The sequence below is a fragment of the Lottia gigantea genome (assembly GCF_000327385.1).
Source record: "Lottia gigantea unplaced genomic scaffold LOTGIsca_39, whole genome shotgun sequence".
NCBI classification, from domain to species: Eukaryota; Metazoa; Mollusca; class Gastropoda; family Lottiidae; genus Lottia; species Lottia gigantea.
This window is the reverse complement of record NW_008709333.1, coordinates 1,539,262-1,553,757: the sequence shown is the minus strand read 5'-3', so window position 1 is coordinate 1,553,757 and position 14,496 is coordinate 1,539,262. Positions and strand designations below refer to the sequence as shown.

Here is a 14,496-nt window from a genome sequence, read left to right as displayed (position 1 = left end):
TATTCGTGAATTCTTATTATACTTATTTTGATTTTTCTGTCATTTATGAGAAAATAAATGGCCTTATTCAATTCTATATATTATTGTCATTATTTTAATCATCATGTAACAAGCACAACACAGGGGATAAAAAGGATATTTTGGTGCCAAAAAGTATCAGTTAAATTATCATACATAATAGGACCATATGGGATCCCCACCCCCACCTTACCCCACCCTTTTCTCTCCTGCTCCAGTCCAAATGAAAATAATTTCTTACGTGACAACAGCTATATTTTGTCTCAACCCTCTTGTCGTTTGTTGTGTGAAACCTGTAATGACGAGTAGGGAAGTATTTGTATTTATAAATTTGAATTTAACTGAATATAATATTGTCATTACTCACCCGATCGACCGTTTTTTTTATTTTTTTGAAGGTCGACAATTTTTTTAGCTGAAATTTATACACCAAATTATACACCAAAATCAGAAAAGTCTCCCTTAAAGGGAAAGGTGTGTCATTTTGGTGGGTTGATTTTAGTCTTGCACCTGTAGTTCACCTGACCCTTTAACGTATCTGAAAAAAATCAAGCCGTTTATTTTTTAGCGCCAAAAATATTTACCTAAGATTGCGTAAACTTTTAAAGTTTGTTATGCTTTTTAAAACTAGGTATTCGATAGGTTTCAACTTATATCGAGCCATTATAAAGTCAAACAAAATTTATCAGCACTTAGAAATATATAGTTCTAACTTCATGACCGAGGACCGTGCTTTTTATGGGAATTCTCGTAACTCCTTAACACCAAAACTATGTCAAATTGCTTAATTAACAATTAATACTCTCCGTTTTTAATTAACCCTTTTAAAACAAATTAAAATTGACGAAGAAGATACGTAGATATAAATAGCATACTTTAGAAATATTTTCAAGTATAATTTACGATGTTTTGTCAACGAAAACTTTTTATAAAAAAGGCGGAATGTGCCTTTAAACTCCCTTTCATAGGAACATTGAAAAGAATAATATGAAAATATGTATGAATCATATAGGCGTTTGAAAGGCGGCTCAATGTTATATGATAGGTAAATGTTGACTAATCAAAATAGAATAAGGCTACTGATGGGTGGGCCATTTAGATTTTACATCCAATCAAATTTATTGTAGCCTATTTTCGATAAATTTTAAAAACCCGAACCACAATTTTAGCCGTTCAAAAAAGACCAACACTGATATGACGACTTTTATCATAATCATTTTATTTTACATTTTTTATTTGGCCAAAACGTCTAGTTGTGCCAAGGTCAAGGCCCATATAAGGCAATTCGAAGGCATTTAAGGCATGAAACAAAGCAAGGCAAGAAACAACAAACAACAAACAAAAGTTCTGTAAATATATTACAGGAATCCCATACCAAACTCGTATCAACTTATAAACTAGAATGCTGCTAGTTACCCTCGCCATATTGAAAATAATATAGTTGTTTCCGTTCAAATGACTATTTTTCATATTAGATCTTTAATAATAAAATATGTCATCCAGTCTGTGAATCTATATTTATTAAGCTGTTACTAGATAATTTATATTTGACATATATCATAATAAAACAACTATTTATCATTCATTAAATACTGTTATTATAGTAGAATAATATTTTCAAATGAAAACTATTTCATTTTGCGAATATTTTAATTACACCGCGTGCAAATCATTACGCTATTCTAGCCAATCAAAATCATTCCCCAGAGAGAGAGTTGTCTGCTCTTGCCAATTTACCTGACAAAACGTCAATCTTTAATGGCCGTGTCAATGTTCAACTCACGGAAACTAACGAACATTGGCGAAGATTGAACCGAACAAGCTGTGCATATGAGGAAGTAGGATTTGATGATAGAGGCTACATTGACAGTACCCATATCTTGTACTATAAATAGATAATCGGAAAGTACGCTTTTGTACATCCCCGTTTCACCATCTTTAATTTTTGACTATTATATGAAGCTTCATAGACATAACCTACTGCAGAATTAAGGGTAAGAAATTTTTTTCAACTCAAAGATATCGGGCAGAAGTAGGCTAGGAAGTAGGGATGGTATTTGAATGCCGGTTTTCTATAGATGTCTTTTCTATAATATGGCAGAGACTCAAGAAAAGACGAGTACGGTAGCCTTTTTAAAGGGACTGGTGTGCCATTTTGGGGGTTGATTTTAGCCTTGAATATATGTAAATAGTCTTCAGAAGTACGAAAATCACATATTTCCTTTAAAGATATCACAAACTAGGAATTTTACTCACTCTTTCTGTATATGTCTTTTCTATTTATCACGGAGTATCTTAAATTGACGAGTTGTCATTTTGATTTTTAAACACAAATAATTCTGCTCACATTTTTGACAATGAGCTGCGAACACTATTAATGACTAGTTCAGCTAAAAAAATCCAGTTTCTGAGACTAAACTATCATTGGTCAAAAAATGGTGCACTGTCCCTTTAAATCATTTCATATTGTTGGTCCAATATCTGTAATATAATTCGTATTCATATAGGGAATACATTTTTGGTACTCAAACGATGGCAGACAACAAAATACAAATACCTAATTTATCTAAAGAAGATGAAGCTGTATATCGAGAATTACTTTTAGTAGATTTAGTTGACCTGCAAGACATTAAACAGAAACGAAAACGAAAAAGTTATCGTGTTAAGGTGGAGAGTTATCTGGACAGAATACACCAAAATAATCCTAATGCGCTATTAATTTGTTATGCAATAGATGTTTTGGCAAATATAGTGAAGCCACAGTACCAAGAACCGTTATTTAGAGAAGCTGAGAACTTATTTCACAAACTTGTAGCCGACCTGCAAAACGTCAAACCTAATAAGAAACGTAAACGTAGTCGTGCTGAGATTGAAAAGTATCTAGAAACTGGACCCGAAGATCGTTATGTATTATTTTTCGTGGCCGATATTGTGATGCCAGAATACAAAGAACTGATACTTAAAGAAGCTAGAGCTTCACTTCAAAGGCAACTGGAAGACATTGAACCAAAGAAGAGACGAAAACGTAAACAAAAGCGAAAGAAACCTCGAGTTGAAGAAGAGAAAGAGAATGATGGCGACTTTGAGAGATCTGGTAGGTAACAGACCAACTTTTGTTAACGACTATAATAGATCTAACACAAGCATACAATAGGTCGTCCAGTAGACCTCGAACGTCCAGTCTGGTTTTATTAAAAGTTAAGTACTAAATTAATGGAAATTTTAGATCGAAATAAAAAAGTATTTTTCCCTTACCATATACTGACCCTTTAAATAAGGCGTGGTTCAATATATCCATAGTGCGTCATAAAAAGGAGAGATGAGATTTTGATGTAGCTTAAAGAGATTTTAGTGTGACTTGAAGAATTTGGGGTGTGGCTTGTTGGTGTATAGCTTGAAAAGATTGGGTTGTGGCTTGGGGATATTAGGGTCTGGCTTAAAGAGATTGGGGTGTGGCTTGAAGAGATTGGGGTGTGGCTTGAAGGGATTGGGATGTAGGTTGAAGAGATTGGGTGTTTGTGTAGCTTGAAAATATTTTGGTGTATTTTCAGAAAAGAGTGGTGTAGAACCAAGGGTTAAAACCCCGAACTGGCACGAAACATTGAGGAAAAATTACCCGAGTATTATGGAAAATGTTCGAGTTAAAGACATCGTGGATCATCTGTATAGTAAACAACTTATTGATTGGGATGAGATGGATGTGATAAACACGAAATTGAGATCAGCGGGAAATAGAGAAGCTTTGACATACTTGATGAAAATCCTGTTAAATTCCACTCAAACAATATTGCCATCATTTCTCCATTGTTTAAATCAAACTGGATATGATTTCATTGCAAATTGTTTAAAGGACGATATGAAACCCAATGACGTAAATGACGTAGACGACATGAAATCCAATGAGTGACAGATCAAGAAAGATCAAAAAGTCTTTTTTTTTGGTTTATCCAGACTGTACAAACACGAACATTTATGATTGGTCAAAACTCTTAATAAGAACATAATGATATGATTAACCCATCTTCAATATTATATCTGATATAATTTATATTTCCATAGATACGTGTGTGACCATCTTTTCTTATACATTTTTTTCGTTACATGAAAGTATTTAAAAAAAGCTCTCAGTATTTGAGAAAGATTATAAATAGTTAAATATTTCCTTATTTATAAGAAATTATTCATATGAGATCTATTCATTGTGTAGGTATAGGCCTACTCATTGCAGGTGTATAGACTATACCATTTCGTTCAGCTACTTTGACTTGTGCTCAAACATGCAGATCTTATGGATATGGAATATTAGTTCGAATTAATAATATCGGGTGGCCGAGATAAAACGATATCACTTTTCAATTCATGATTATTCATAAAGTATTAAAGGGGAGATCATAACGACCTCATATTTATATGGATATTAGACATCTTGTTAATTTTGTTAGCTGGAGGAAACACTCTGTAAATCCGGAGTTGGTGGGTGGCCATTCTTTTTGTATGAAATTTCATTACATTTTTTGACAAAGAATTTTAAAATGGCTGGTATTTCAAAGTGGATCAACCTTTATACTGTAATTTAGAAAAAATGAGGTCTGAATTTTATGATCATAGCTTTGAAACTTTTTGAAAAATCTTGAAATGAAAAGTGTTATTGTTTTTTCTGGACCACCCGATATATTTTCGTATACTGTCGCCAACCACCGTATTCAGGAAAACTGCGTGCACAGCTGGATGGCTGGATATAATGAAATACGTCATTTTGGCCCTCTTAAAGTGTTTGGTTTAAGTTTGGCAAATAGACGGCTGGTGGAATCGCGTCTGGGAACAAATTCTGCAGAACAAGAATCACCAACCAAATATTTAACAAATAGACTGCAGGCATTGAGTAAGATAACACCAACCGGAAAAGACCAAGAAACACTAAACCAAAGTTGGGAAAATAGAATACGGGAAAAACCAAACCGAAGTTATAGAAATAGACTACGGGCATACTATGAGACAAAAAAAATAGCAGAACAACATGACCGTCATAGTTTAATTTGGACACAAAAACAGAAATCATGTCAGACCTTAAGAAAAAAAGTAGAACAAGAAACACCAAATAAAAGCTCGGAGGAGAGACAACATGGCCGGATGGCTGGATATGATGAAATACGTCATTTTGGCTCTCTTAAAGTGTTTGGTTTAATTTGGACACAAAAACAGAAATCATGTCAGACCTTAAGAAAAAAAGTAGAACAAGAAACACCAAATAAAAGCTCGGAGGAGAGACAACATGGCCGGATGATGGCTGGATATGATGAAATGCGTCATTTTGGCCATCATAACGAAAGTTCGGAGGAGAAACAATATGACCGTCATGTTGGATTGTATGAAATATATCACAGGAGTCCTTTTGGAATGTTTGGTTCAAGTTGGAAACAAAAACAGAAATCATGTCAGACCTCAAGAAACAAAGTAGAACAAGAAACACCAAATAAATGCTCGACATATATACTACAGATATCGAGTCAGACAACAACCAGAGAAGAACAAGAAACACCAAACAAACCCTGTGTTAGAGGCAAGGACTTCATCATTAAATTTGGTAAGTAACAGTTTAAATTATTAAATGGATATGGTGGTCCCAATTTAATCAAATTTAGAAAACAATTTCTTTTAAAGTTATTATTTTTTTTTCTCGGTACAATGGAGACCAAAAACAAAAATAACGAAAAGTAATTGTAATATAATTTTAGTTGGGTTGAGGTGGCTCAAGGTTACTCATATTCAAATAAGCGTGGTCCAACATAAACAGACCCATCTGAGAGCATGACATACAAAAATGTAAGTGGGGGTTGCTTGATGAGTTTTGGTTGTGGCTCAAAGAGTTTTTGATGTAGCCGAAAGGCTTAGGGTATGGGGCTAAGATCTCTGGGTTCGGTTTGAAGAGATTTGGTGTGGCTTGAGGATATTTTGGCTGTGTCGTCATGGTATTTGAGTGTGGCTTGATCGGATTTTTTAATTTTACCTTGCTTTGGATACTTGATAATGTAACTTGTCTTTTCAGAAAAGAATGATGTAAAACGGAGGGGTAAAATCCCGAGCTGGCACGAGAAAATATTGACGAAAAACTTCCTGATGATCATGGAGAATATTCGAGTTGAAAAAATCATAGATCATCTGTTTAGTACAGAAGTTATAGATTTGAATGAGATGGATGAGATAGAATCGAAATTAAGATCAGAAGGCAATCGCAAAGTTCTTAGGTACTTCATGTATATTATCTTACTCCAGTAACTCAGCATTACCAACATTTATCTTTTGTTTAAATCAATCTGGATATCTTGAAGTTGCAAAAAGTTTACAGGACGACATGGACTCTATAAAACCCAGCGTCTCAAATCGTACAACCTCCGATCCAAAAAAAGAAAATTATACTGAAATTGATTGTTCGCAATTGTAGAATTGTTGTACATAAATATAGTTGGGGATTTATGGAAGAATTATCTATATCTAATTTCTTTTCACTGTATGATATACCTCTCTTTCTGATTGACTGGTGTGGGTATATGGGATATTGACAGGTATGGGTATATGGGATATTGACAGGTGTGGGTACATGGGATATTGACAGGTGTGGGTATATGGGATGTTGACAGGTGTGGGTATGTGGGATATTGACAGTTGTGGGTATATGGGAAATAGAATGGAGCCGCTACTGGTTATATTGACATGAAGTCTATGCGTATGGGACGTAAATTAAACAACAATATTAAGAAAAATTATTTTACTCTATTTTCAACATTCTGATATCAATATCTACAATAAAAACATTATAAATATATTGAAATATACTAAATATACAATTATATTGTATGACGTCACTTATCGCGAAATATACTTGTATGACATAAGGCCTTCGTAATTAGTGACGTCATCAAACACTAGTTTTCGTGGAATTGCAGAAATCATAGACGTCTGATTGGAAATTGGAATGGTGTAATTTAATGTTATCATTGTCAGTGAAAGAAGGATGCTGAGTTGACAACGCAGAGTGGCACCAGAATACTGTTCAGAATACACCTCGACCCCAATACAAAAGGTCAAGAACTCTTTCATGCTCCACGACCTGTCTTTCTATATCTGATTCAATGCTCTGACTCTGGTTTTTATTTTTTTTAAAAAAGAGAAGCAAAAACAAAACTTACATAATCTATGTAACCATGGAAATCTTTGAATCCAGTTCCATGACCAAGTTGTAAAGCACATTTAGATCTTAAAATGGAGCCTAAAACAAACATACAATATTTCAATCTGGTTGAATCACAGATCAATTTGGTGGTACTTATAGAAGTTGCAGGTTTAGTGACGCTACCTATGAAAACAAACGAAACTAAGCATGCTTCTTACAAAGAAATATCACACGCGAACACAATTCACAGCCACTGCGAATCTCTTTTTAGACTCTTTTAAAGGCTTAGAAATGGCTTTAAATGTGAATCGAAGGCTTTGTTTGTTGCATATTGTAGCGTTTTTAAAAATTCGACTCATTAAGTCTAAAAGAGATTCAAAATGGCTGTGAAATTATATTTATGTCTGTTATTTCCATTTAAGCAGTATGGCTACATAGGGTTTACTTGGGACTCATGTCTTACAACTTGCGTTGATGTGGATCCTGTCTCTCGCCTCTTGGTATTAGTATTTCACAGGCTATCCATTTAGGGTTAGGGGGAGTGAGGGTGTCATTGGACCCATATTTACCTATAGGAGAATGTTTCTGCCTACCTGAGCCAGTGGTTTCGTGTTTAATCCCGTCTACCGATCCCGTTATAGTGTGTTTATTGTAGTCCAGATTGGCCACCTTCCAGTCGTTCTGCAATACAAGCCAAAATGTAGAGGATTTCAGGTAGATTTAGGACTTAGGGTGACAAAGATAAAAAAGAAAGAAACACAAGATGCATTGGTGTTTCTATAGGTGGGGGGGAGGGGGTGGGGGGGGGGGGGTGTTATCATATCTTCAAGTGTAAAAGAACCCACTTACAGCAGAATATTGGTAAATATCTTGGCGGTGCCTAGAATCATCTGTCAGTCCAAAATGGGTCATGGAACCAGTCGTAGTGATGATGATAGAAGCATCTTCTCCACAGTCTCCATTAGTGACCACTGCTTGTTCGTCAGTATCGTCATCCGCGGCTTTATATCGGACCTCGATCTTCAGTTTAGACCTGGTAAATATAAATATATACTAAGACATGTTACAATTTGTTTTAAAAGGGATTATAATGGTAACAAAAAAGTAAAATTATTGCGGATACATGCCTGAATTCAACGTTAGCTAAACGTAATATCTTGATACTGCTTTGTCCATTAAGATACGCCAAACCATCTCGTATCACCGCCCCATGATTATCATATTCTCCTGGTTCAGCTTCATCGAATGAAATATCCACTATAGGTTTACATTCTACAATTTAAAACGAAATGAAATGACATGTTTCAAGTAGACTACTGTGACCAATTACCTTGTGACCTGGTTACGTTAGAACCATAATGTCCTGTAACTAATTGTGACGAAATTTCCTGTGACCTAATATCATGTGACGATACGTATTGTGACCAAATGTCCTGTGACCAAATGGCCTGTGACCAAATGGCATGTGACCAAATTACTTTGTGAGTAAATGATTGTGACCAATTTTCCAATCTTCCATGTGACCTAATTTTTACATTACCAAAATTCCATGTGATCAATTTCTATATCACTAAATGTTCTGTGACCTGTGACGATATGTCCTGTGACCAATTGTTCTCTAACCAAATGTACTGTGACCAATCCTCTGTGACTTAACTTTGAATAGCTATTGATCATATGACCAATTTTCAATGTGACCAAACTTCTGTGACATATTCACCAAATTACCACTCTCATTCAATACTTACGATGCTGTGTATTGGTTAGTTTAGAGTGAATACAAGAACAGTGAACAGAGCTGTAAGCAGTACCAGGCGGGCACGGCATTCTGTAGATAGTGCTACCCACTATCCAGTCATATGACCATGGATCGTTATATACAGCCTTATTGGAACAAACTGAAATAAAATGAATGGATAAAAATAGAGTTTTACTCAAGCAAAATGACAGAAAACTAAATGAAAAGACTAAGCAGAAATAATATTAAATTAATTAGAGTTTTATATTGCCACCCAATTGCTCTATATTTTGTCTTCTGTCTCGGCAGCTTTATACGTACTAGAGTTGGATTTCAACTTTCTGAGTGCTCTTTATCATATATTATATCTTTAATAGCATTGACTACCTCTAGTTTCTATTTTCCCAGTACAGGAGTCGCGGCAGGTAGAGTCGGAGATACAGGCAGAGTCGGACTGGTAGGATGATCCACTGTTACAACATCTTCCTACAGATCTTCTATTCTCACAGACCATAAACTGTCGGCAGTTACCTCCCTTCTTATAGCTTCTGATGCTATCTTGTCGACATGGATCTGAAATGGATAATGGTGCACTTAGCCAGATGGTTGCGTTGTCGATGCGTTCCCGAACCTCTCACTGATAGTTTGAACTGACTGTGGGTGGAAACCACAAAACAGAACTTACGCATTTTTAGTTTCCGACAAGCGAACTAAGTGTGCCAGATTCAATAACACTTTTCTGTGGTTATAAAATAACTAGAGCAAATCAAACTAACGTTTCTAACTAGCTAGCTAGCTTGGTACAATGATAGTTTTCTGTGACCAGAATGAGACTAGATCATTCCATACTAGCATGTCTAACTAGCTAACAGATTGCTTAGTACAAAGGTAGTTTCTGTAGTCAGAATGGGACTAGAGAATACAAAACTATCGTGTCTAACTAGCTAGTAGATTGTGAGGTACAATGACAGTTTTTTGTAGTCAGAATTAGACTAGAGTATACCAAACTATCGTGTCTAACTAGCCAGCAGATTGCTTGGTACAATGAAAGTTTTCTGAAGTCAGAATGAGACTAGAGAAAACCAAACTATCGTGTCTAACTAGCTAACAGATTGCTTGGTACAATGACTGTGATTGGAGTAAAAAAACATGACGTACCGTTCACACAATCGACTTCACCAGGGAAATTACAGGCCAATATCTCCTGATCCCAAAACAGTCCAAAAGAACATTTTTTCTCATGAGCAACGACGGCATCCCTGATCCGTTCACACTGTATAAATTTATTACAGTCTGATCTATGCTGGTTGTATCCGATGCCATTATTTAGGACGCATCCCACACATTGGGGATCTACGATAGGTTGTTTTGTTGGTTCTGGTTTGAAGGTAGACGTAGTCGTTGGACTATTTGTTATCGCATCCGTTGGTAGTTCCGTTGGTGCTGGTGTAGGTGCCTTGGTTGGTGCCTTGGTTGGTCGGATCGTCGGAGCTGCAGTTGGAACAGCAACCGTGGGTGAGTTTGGATGTGAAGGAGTCTCAGTTCTTTCTGTACTTGGATTGGCTTCAGCTTGAGGGGTCGCTGGTGGTCTGGTGCTTTCTGGGTACCCTAATTGAATCAAATAAATATAACAGCATTTTTCAAACTTATGTCTTTTTATGATGAATCTAGGTTTTCAAAAAGAATTGAGTCAGATTTTCATTCTATATATGGTAATTGGCACGAGGTTGTATGGGTGGTCCTCCCAGCAGGTCCTTGACCAAACCCCTTGGCATTGATCTTTCCCGGATTATCCGTACACATTTACAGCTGGGTCGACAAGAATGACATTACATGACGACCACGACCGCCATCGACGTCCGACTGCACTATACAAAATACTTACTATAGCAGATGTCTCCGGCCAATTCTTTCAGTCTGTCGCTGAGCATCGTAAAATCCTTCAACAGGATGACTTGATCTGGATTAGAGGCAATGTCTTGGAGTTCTGTATTGGCGACAGAATACCCAATACCAACAGCATACAAGTCAATGCCGTAAATATTCTTAGCATTGTCAGCAGCCGTAATAGTAGACTGTTGGTTATTGGATTTTCCGTCGGTGATGACTATACCGACAACTGGAACGCCGTTACGGCCGTAGTTGTACTTCATAATACTCATGTTGGAGATACCAGTAGCGGTGTTGGTGGTTCCTTTAGGATGACTCAATCCACTTATGGTGGTCGTTAGGTATTCCTGATTCCCGCTAAGGTTAATAATCCAGTCTATGTTTGTACTGTACAGGATGAACCCAAACCTCGTAACCTGCTCACTCACTGAAAGTTCAGTAATCATGTCCACTACTGACGATTTCAGCGTGTTGAATTGCTGGTCTGATACGCTCACAGATCCATCAACTACTACAATGACTTCCAGCGCACTTGATCCACATGGTTCTGGAGTTGTTGTTGGTTCTGGAGTTGTTGTTGGTTCTGGAGTTGTTGTCGGTTCTGGGGTGGTTGTCGGTTCTGGAGTTGTTGTCGGTTCTGGAGTCGTTGTCGGTTCTGGAGTTGTTGTCGGTTCTGGAGTCATTGTTGGTTCTGGAGTCGTAGTGGGCTCTGGAGTCGTTGTCGGTTCTGGAGTTGTTGTCGGTTCTGGAGTTGTTGTCGGTTCTGGAGTTGTTGTCGGTTCTGGAGTCGTTGTTGGTTCTGGAGTCGTAGTGGGCTCTGGAGTCGTTGTCGGTTCTGGAGTTGTTGTCGGTTCTGGAGTTGTTGTCGGTTCTGGAGTTGTTGTCGGTTCTGGAGTTGTCGGTTCTGGAGTCGTAGTGGGCTCTGGAGTCGTTGTCGGTTCTGGAGTTGTTGTCGGTTCTGGAGTTGTTGTCGATTCTGGAGTTGTTGTTGGTTCAGGAGTCGTAGTGGGCTCTGGAGTTGTAGTCGGTTCAGTAGTTGTAGTCGGTTCTGGAGTTGTTGTCGGTTCTGGAGTTGTTGTCGGTTCAGGGGTGGTTGTCGGTTCTGGAGTTGTTGTCGGTTCTGGGGTAGTTGTCGGTTCTGGAGTTGTTGTCGGTTCTGGAGTCGTTATCGGTTCTGGAGTTGTTGTCGGTTCTGGAGTTGTTGTCGGTTCTGGAGTTGTTGTCGGTTCTGGAGTTGTTGTCGGTTCTGGGGTAGTTGTCGGTTCTGGAGTTGTTGTCGGTTCTGGAGTCGTTATCGGTTCTGGAGTTGTTGTCGGTTCTGGAGTTGTTGTCGGTTCTGGAGTTGTTGTCGGTTCTGGAGTTGTTGTGGGCTCTGGAGTCGTTATCGGAACTGTGGTTGCGACTTGAGTTGTTGCTGCAATAGATAAATCCAGAAACCTACTAAAAGTATATACAGGCGAAATGTAGAATGTCGGTCCTGAAAATAGTACGAAGCCGAAGTTGACTATTTATAGCAAACTTTATATCCCACTGGGTCTTTTCAGGGGAATTGTGACTAACCATAGTCTGCATACGATTTTAGAAGAAGCGAGGACCTGGATTTCATCATGATCGAGTTTTTTTTTAAAAGAAATAAGATCATGTTTTATAAGTAGTCATAATTCTATCACCCAGTATCTGACAGATTTTAATGGTATTGTCCACAGAAAGGAGGAAACTTGTCAGCAAATAATTCATAATCTCTAGTGGCTAGATAAGACTCAACAATTTTCATAATGTCATCGTACTTACTTTTACATACTTCATTGGCGATGCCCAGTAAAGCGTCAGAGAGCGAATCAAAATCATAAAGACCAAGAATTTGGTCCTGGTTGGAAGCTATGGCGGCCATCTCCGAGGACGAATAGTAGTTTCCCACTCCGACTGCGAACATGTTGACTTTGTAAAGATTCTTTGCATTACTGGCAGCCGTAGCCGTAGATTGTGCGTTGTTGGACACACCGTCGGTGATGACTATACCAACACGAGGTACGCCAGCTCGACCACGTGACTCCATCATAATGCTCAGGTTAGAGATACCGGCCGCAGTGTTGGTTTGGCCTCTCGGATGAGTAATTCGCTCTAACGAAGCAACTACCGAATTCGTTGTTCCACTGAGGTTGATGATTTTATCAACATTGTTGCTGAAGAGGATGAAGCCGAATCTTGTTCCGGTATCGCTCAGGTCAAGGTCGTGGACTAAGGTGATGATTGATGATCGTAGCTTGTCAAAATCTGAATTGGAGATGCTGGCAGATCCGTCAGCGACTACGACCACTTCCAGTTCAGCTTGACAATCTGTAGAAAAACAACATTTTTTTATCAGAATCAGCAATAAATCGTTGAAATCAAATTAAATGAATGGAGTTTTACATCCTACTTTTCTGCACCTGATTGGGCTTATGAAGGCGGGATAAGAAGATCCTGGAATGCAGCAATTTGATTGGATTGTTCACTAGTGATTAAAGCCAAAAATAGCCGCGATGAAACGCCCACCAAAATTGGTTACAGTCTTTCTGTCAATGGCTCTGGATGGCTGTTATCACTAGCGAACAATCCAATCAAATACTGTATTTAGTGATACACAAGAGAAGTGAAAATGAAGATGAAAAAGAGTGGGGGGAGGGGGGTTTGGTGATTGAAGATGTGTTACCTGCAAATGGGAGATTTTTAGCAGAATTCACAGAGAAAAGCTGAATAAGTGACAAGATGACTGTCAACGTTCTGGATTTCATTGTTCCTAAAAAGAAGACAGAAAAAAGAAGAAAACAAATATACAAAATGAACTTTTTGAATTTTTTAATACATGTATTTGCTTTTAGAGTTTTCTGTGACCAAAATTTTGCCGCCGTAAGTTCATTCGGAAAGTTCAAATTTATTGCTTTTGCTACACGTTAATGAGTTTGGAAAAGAATCCCACCTTTTTTAATATCAAAACATTGATAGAAAACAATGCGTGAAAAATTGAAAAAAAAACTAACGAAAACTGAAAGTTATAAAAAAGTGAATATGCAATTAAAAAAAACTACATGTAAATATGCAAATCCAAAAATCTAAAGTTAAAAAAAATCTGTTAAACAATATCACAGGAAACAACGAAATATGAATGATCGTACATACCTGTGTTGGGCGGTGTGGTGTCAATGAAAAAAAACTCAAATGTAACGTATCTTTATGTGCACCGCTTTTTTTCTTGTTTGAAAAGTATGACCCGAATTTACAACTGATAGATGAAAGACGGTTGTAAATCTTGATATTTAAAATGATCTTCAACTTGATCAGCTGATATCCTAATAGATGAAATATATATCAAAAATTTATGGTCTTCTATTTATTTGGTGATGTTTAAAGTTTATGACAAGGTTTTAGAGTTCATAGTTTAACAAAAAAAAATTCCATCAATATTTTTATGAAAACCTCTCGGCAGACACCAAATTCTGCATAATTTATTCCAGGAGAGGTTCAGAAATCATATTTTCTGTCGGTTATCTCTTAATACGTCCAAAAACGTACGACAAACAGCATAAAGTTTTTTTTCCCAAAGAATATTGAAGGAAAACTAATACCGAAAAGACCACTACCCAGCGGCCTTACTATGGGAAGCGAGGGGGGGGGGGGGGTTGGGGGGGGGGGGGGGAAG

General features: G+C 37.3%; 3 protein-coding genes across 3 annotated transcripts; 2 read left to right on the top strand and 1 right to left on the bottom strand.

The window, feature by feature from the left end:
• The first annotated feature begins 1,950 nt into the window (after positions 1-1,950).
• LOTGIDRAFT_233430 (hypothetical protein) lies at positions 1,951-4,434 on the top strand. Its single transcript, XM_009059469.1, has 3 exons — positions 1,951-2,012; positions 2,526-3,112; positions 3,570-4,434. Exons 2-3 carry the CDS (start codon positions 2,551-2,553, stop codon positions 3,923-3,925), a joined length of 918 nt encoding a protein of 305 aa, XP_009057717.1. The 5' UTR covers positions 1,951-2,012; positions 2,526-2,550; the 3' UTR covers positions 3,926-4,434.
• Positions 4,435-5,148: 714 nt separating this feature from the next.
• LOTGIDRAFT_163384 (hypothetical protein) lies at positions 5,149-6,578 on the top strand (the record flags this gene model as incomplete). Its single annotated transcript, XM_009059468.1, has 3 exons — positions 5,149-5,602; positions 6,065-6,263; positions 6,461-6,578. 3 exons carry the CDS (start codon positions 5,149-5,151, stop codon positions 6,576-6,578), a joined length of 771 nt encoding a protein of 256 aa, XP_009057716.1.
• Positions 6,579-11,366: 4,788 nt separating this feature from the next.
• LOTGIDRAFT_84235 (hypothetical protein) lies at positions 11,367-11,807 on the bottom strand (the record flags this gene model as incomplete). The annotated part of the gene is made up of 1 exon (XM_009059361.1): positions 11,367-11,807. A coding segment is annotated over one exon (441 nt), but the record flags the coding sequence as incomplete, so codon positions are not given.
• Between the last annotated feature and the right edge of the window lie 2,689 nt (positions 11,808-14,496).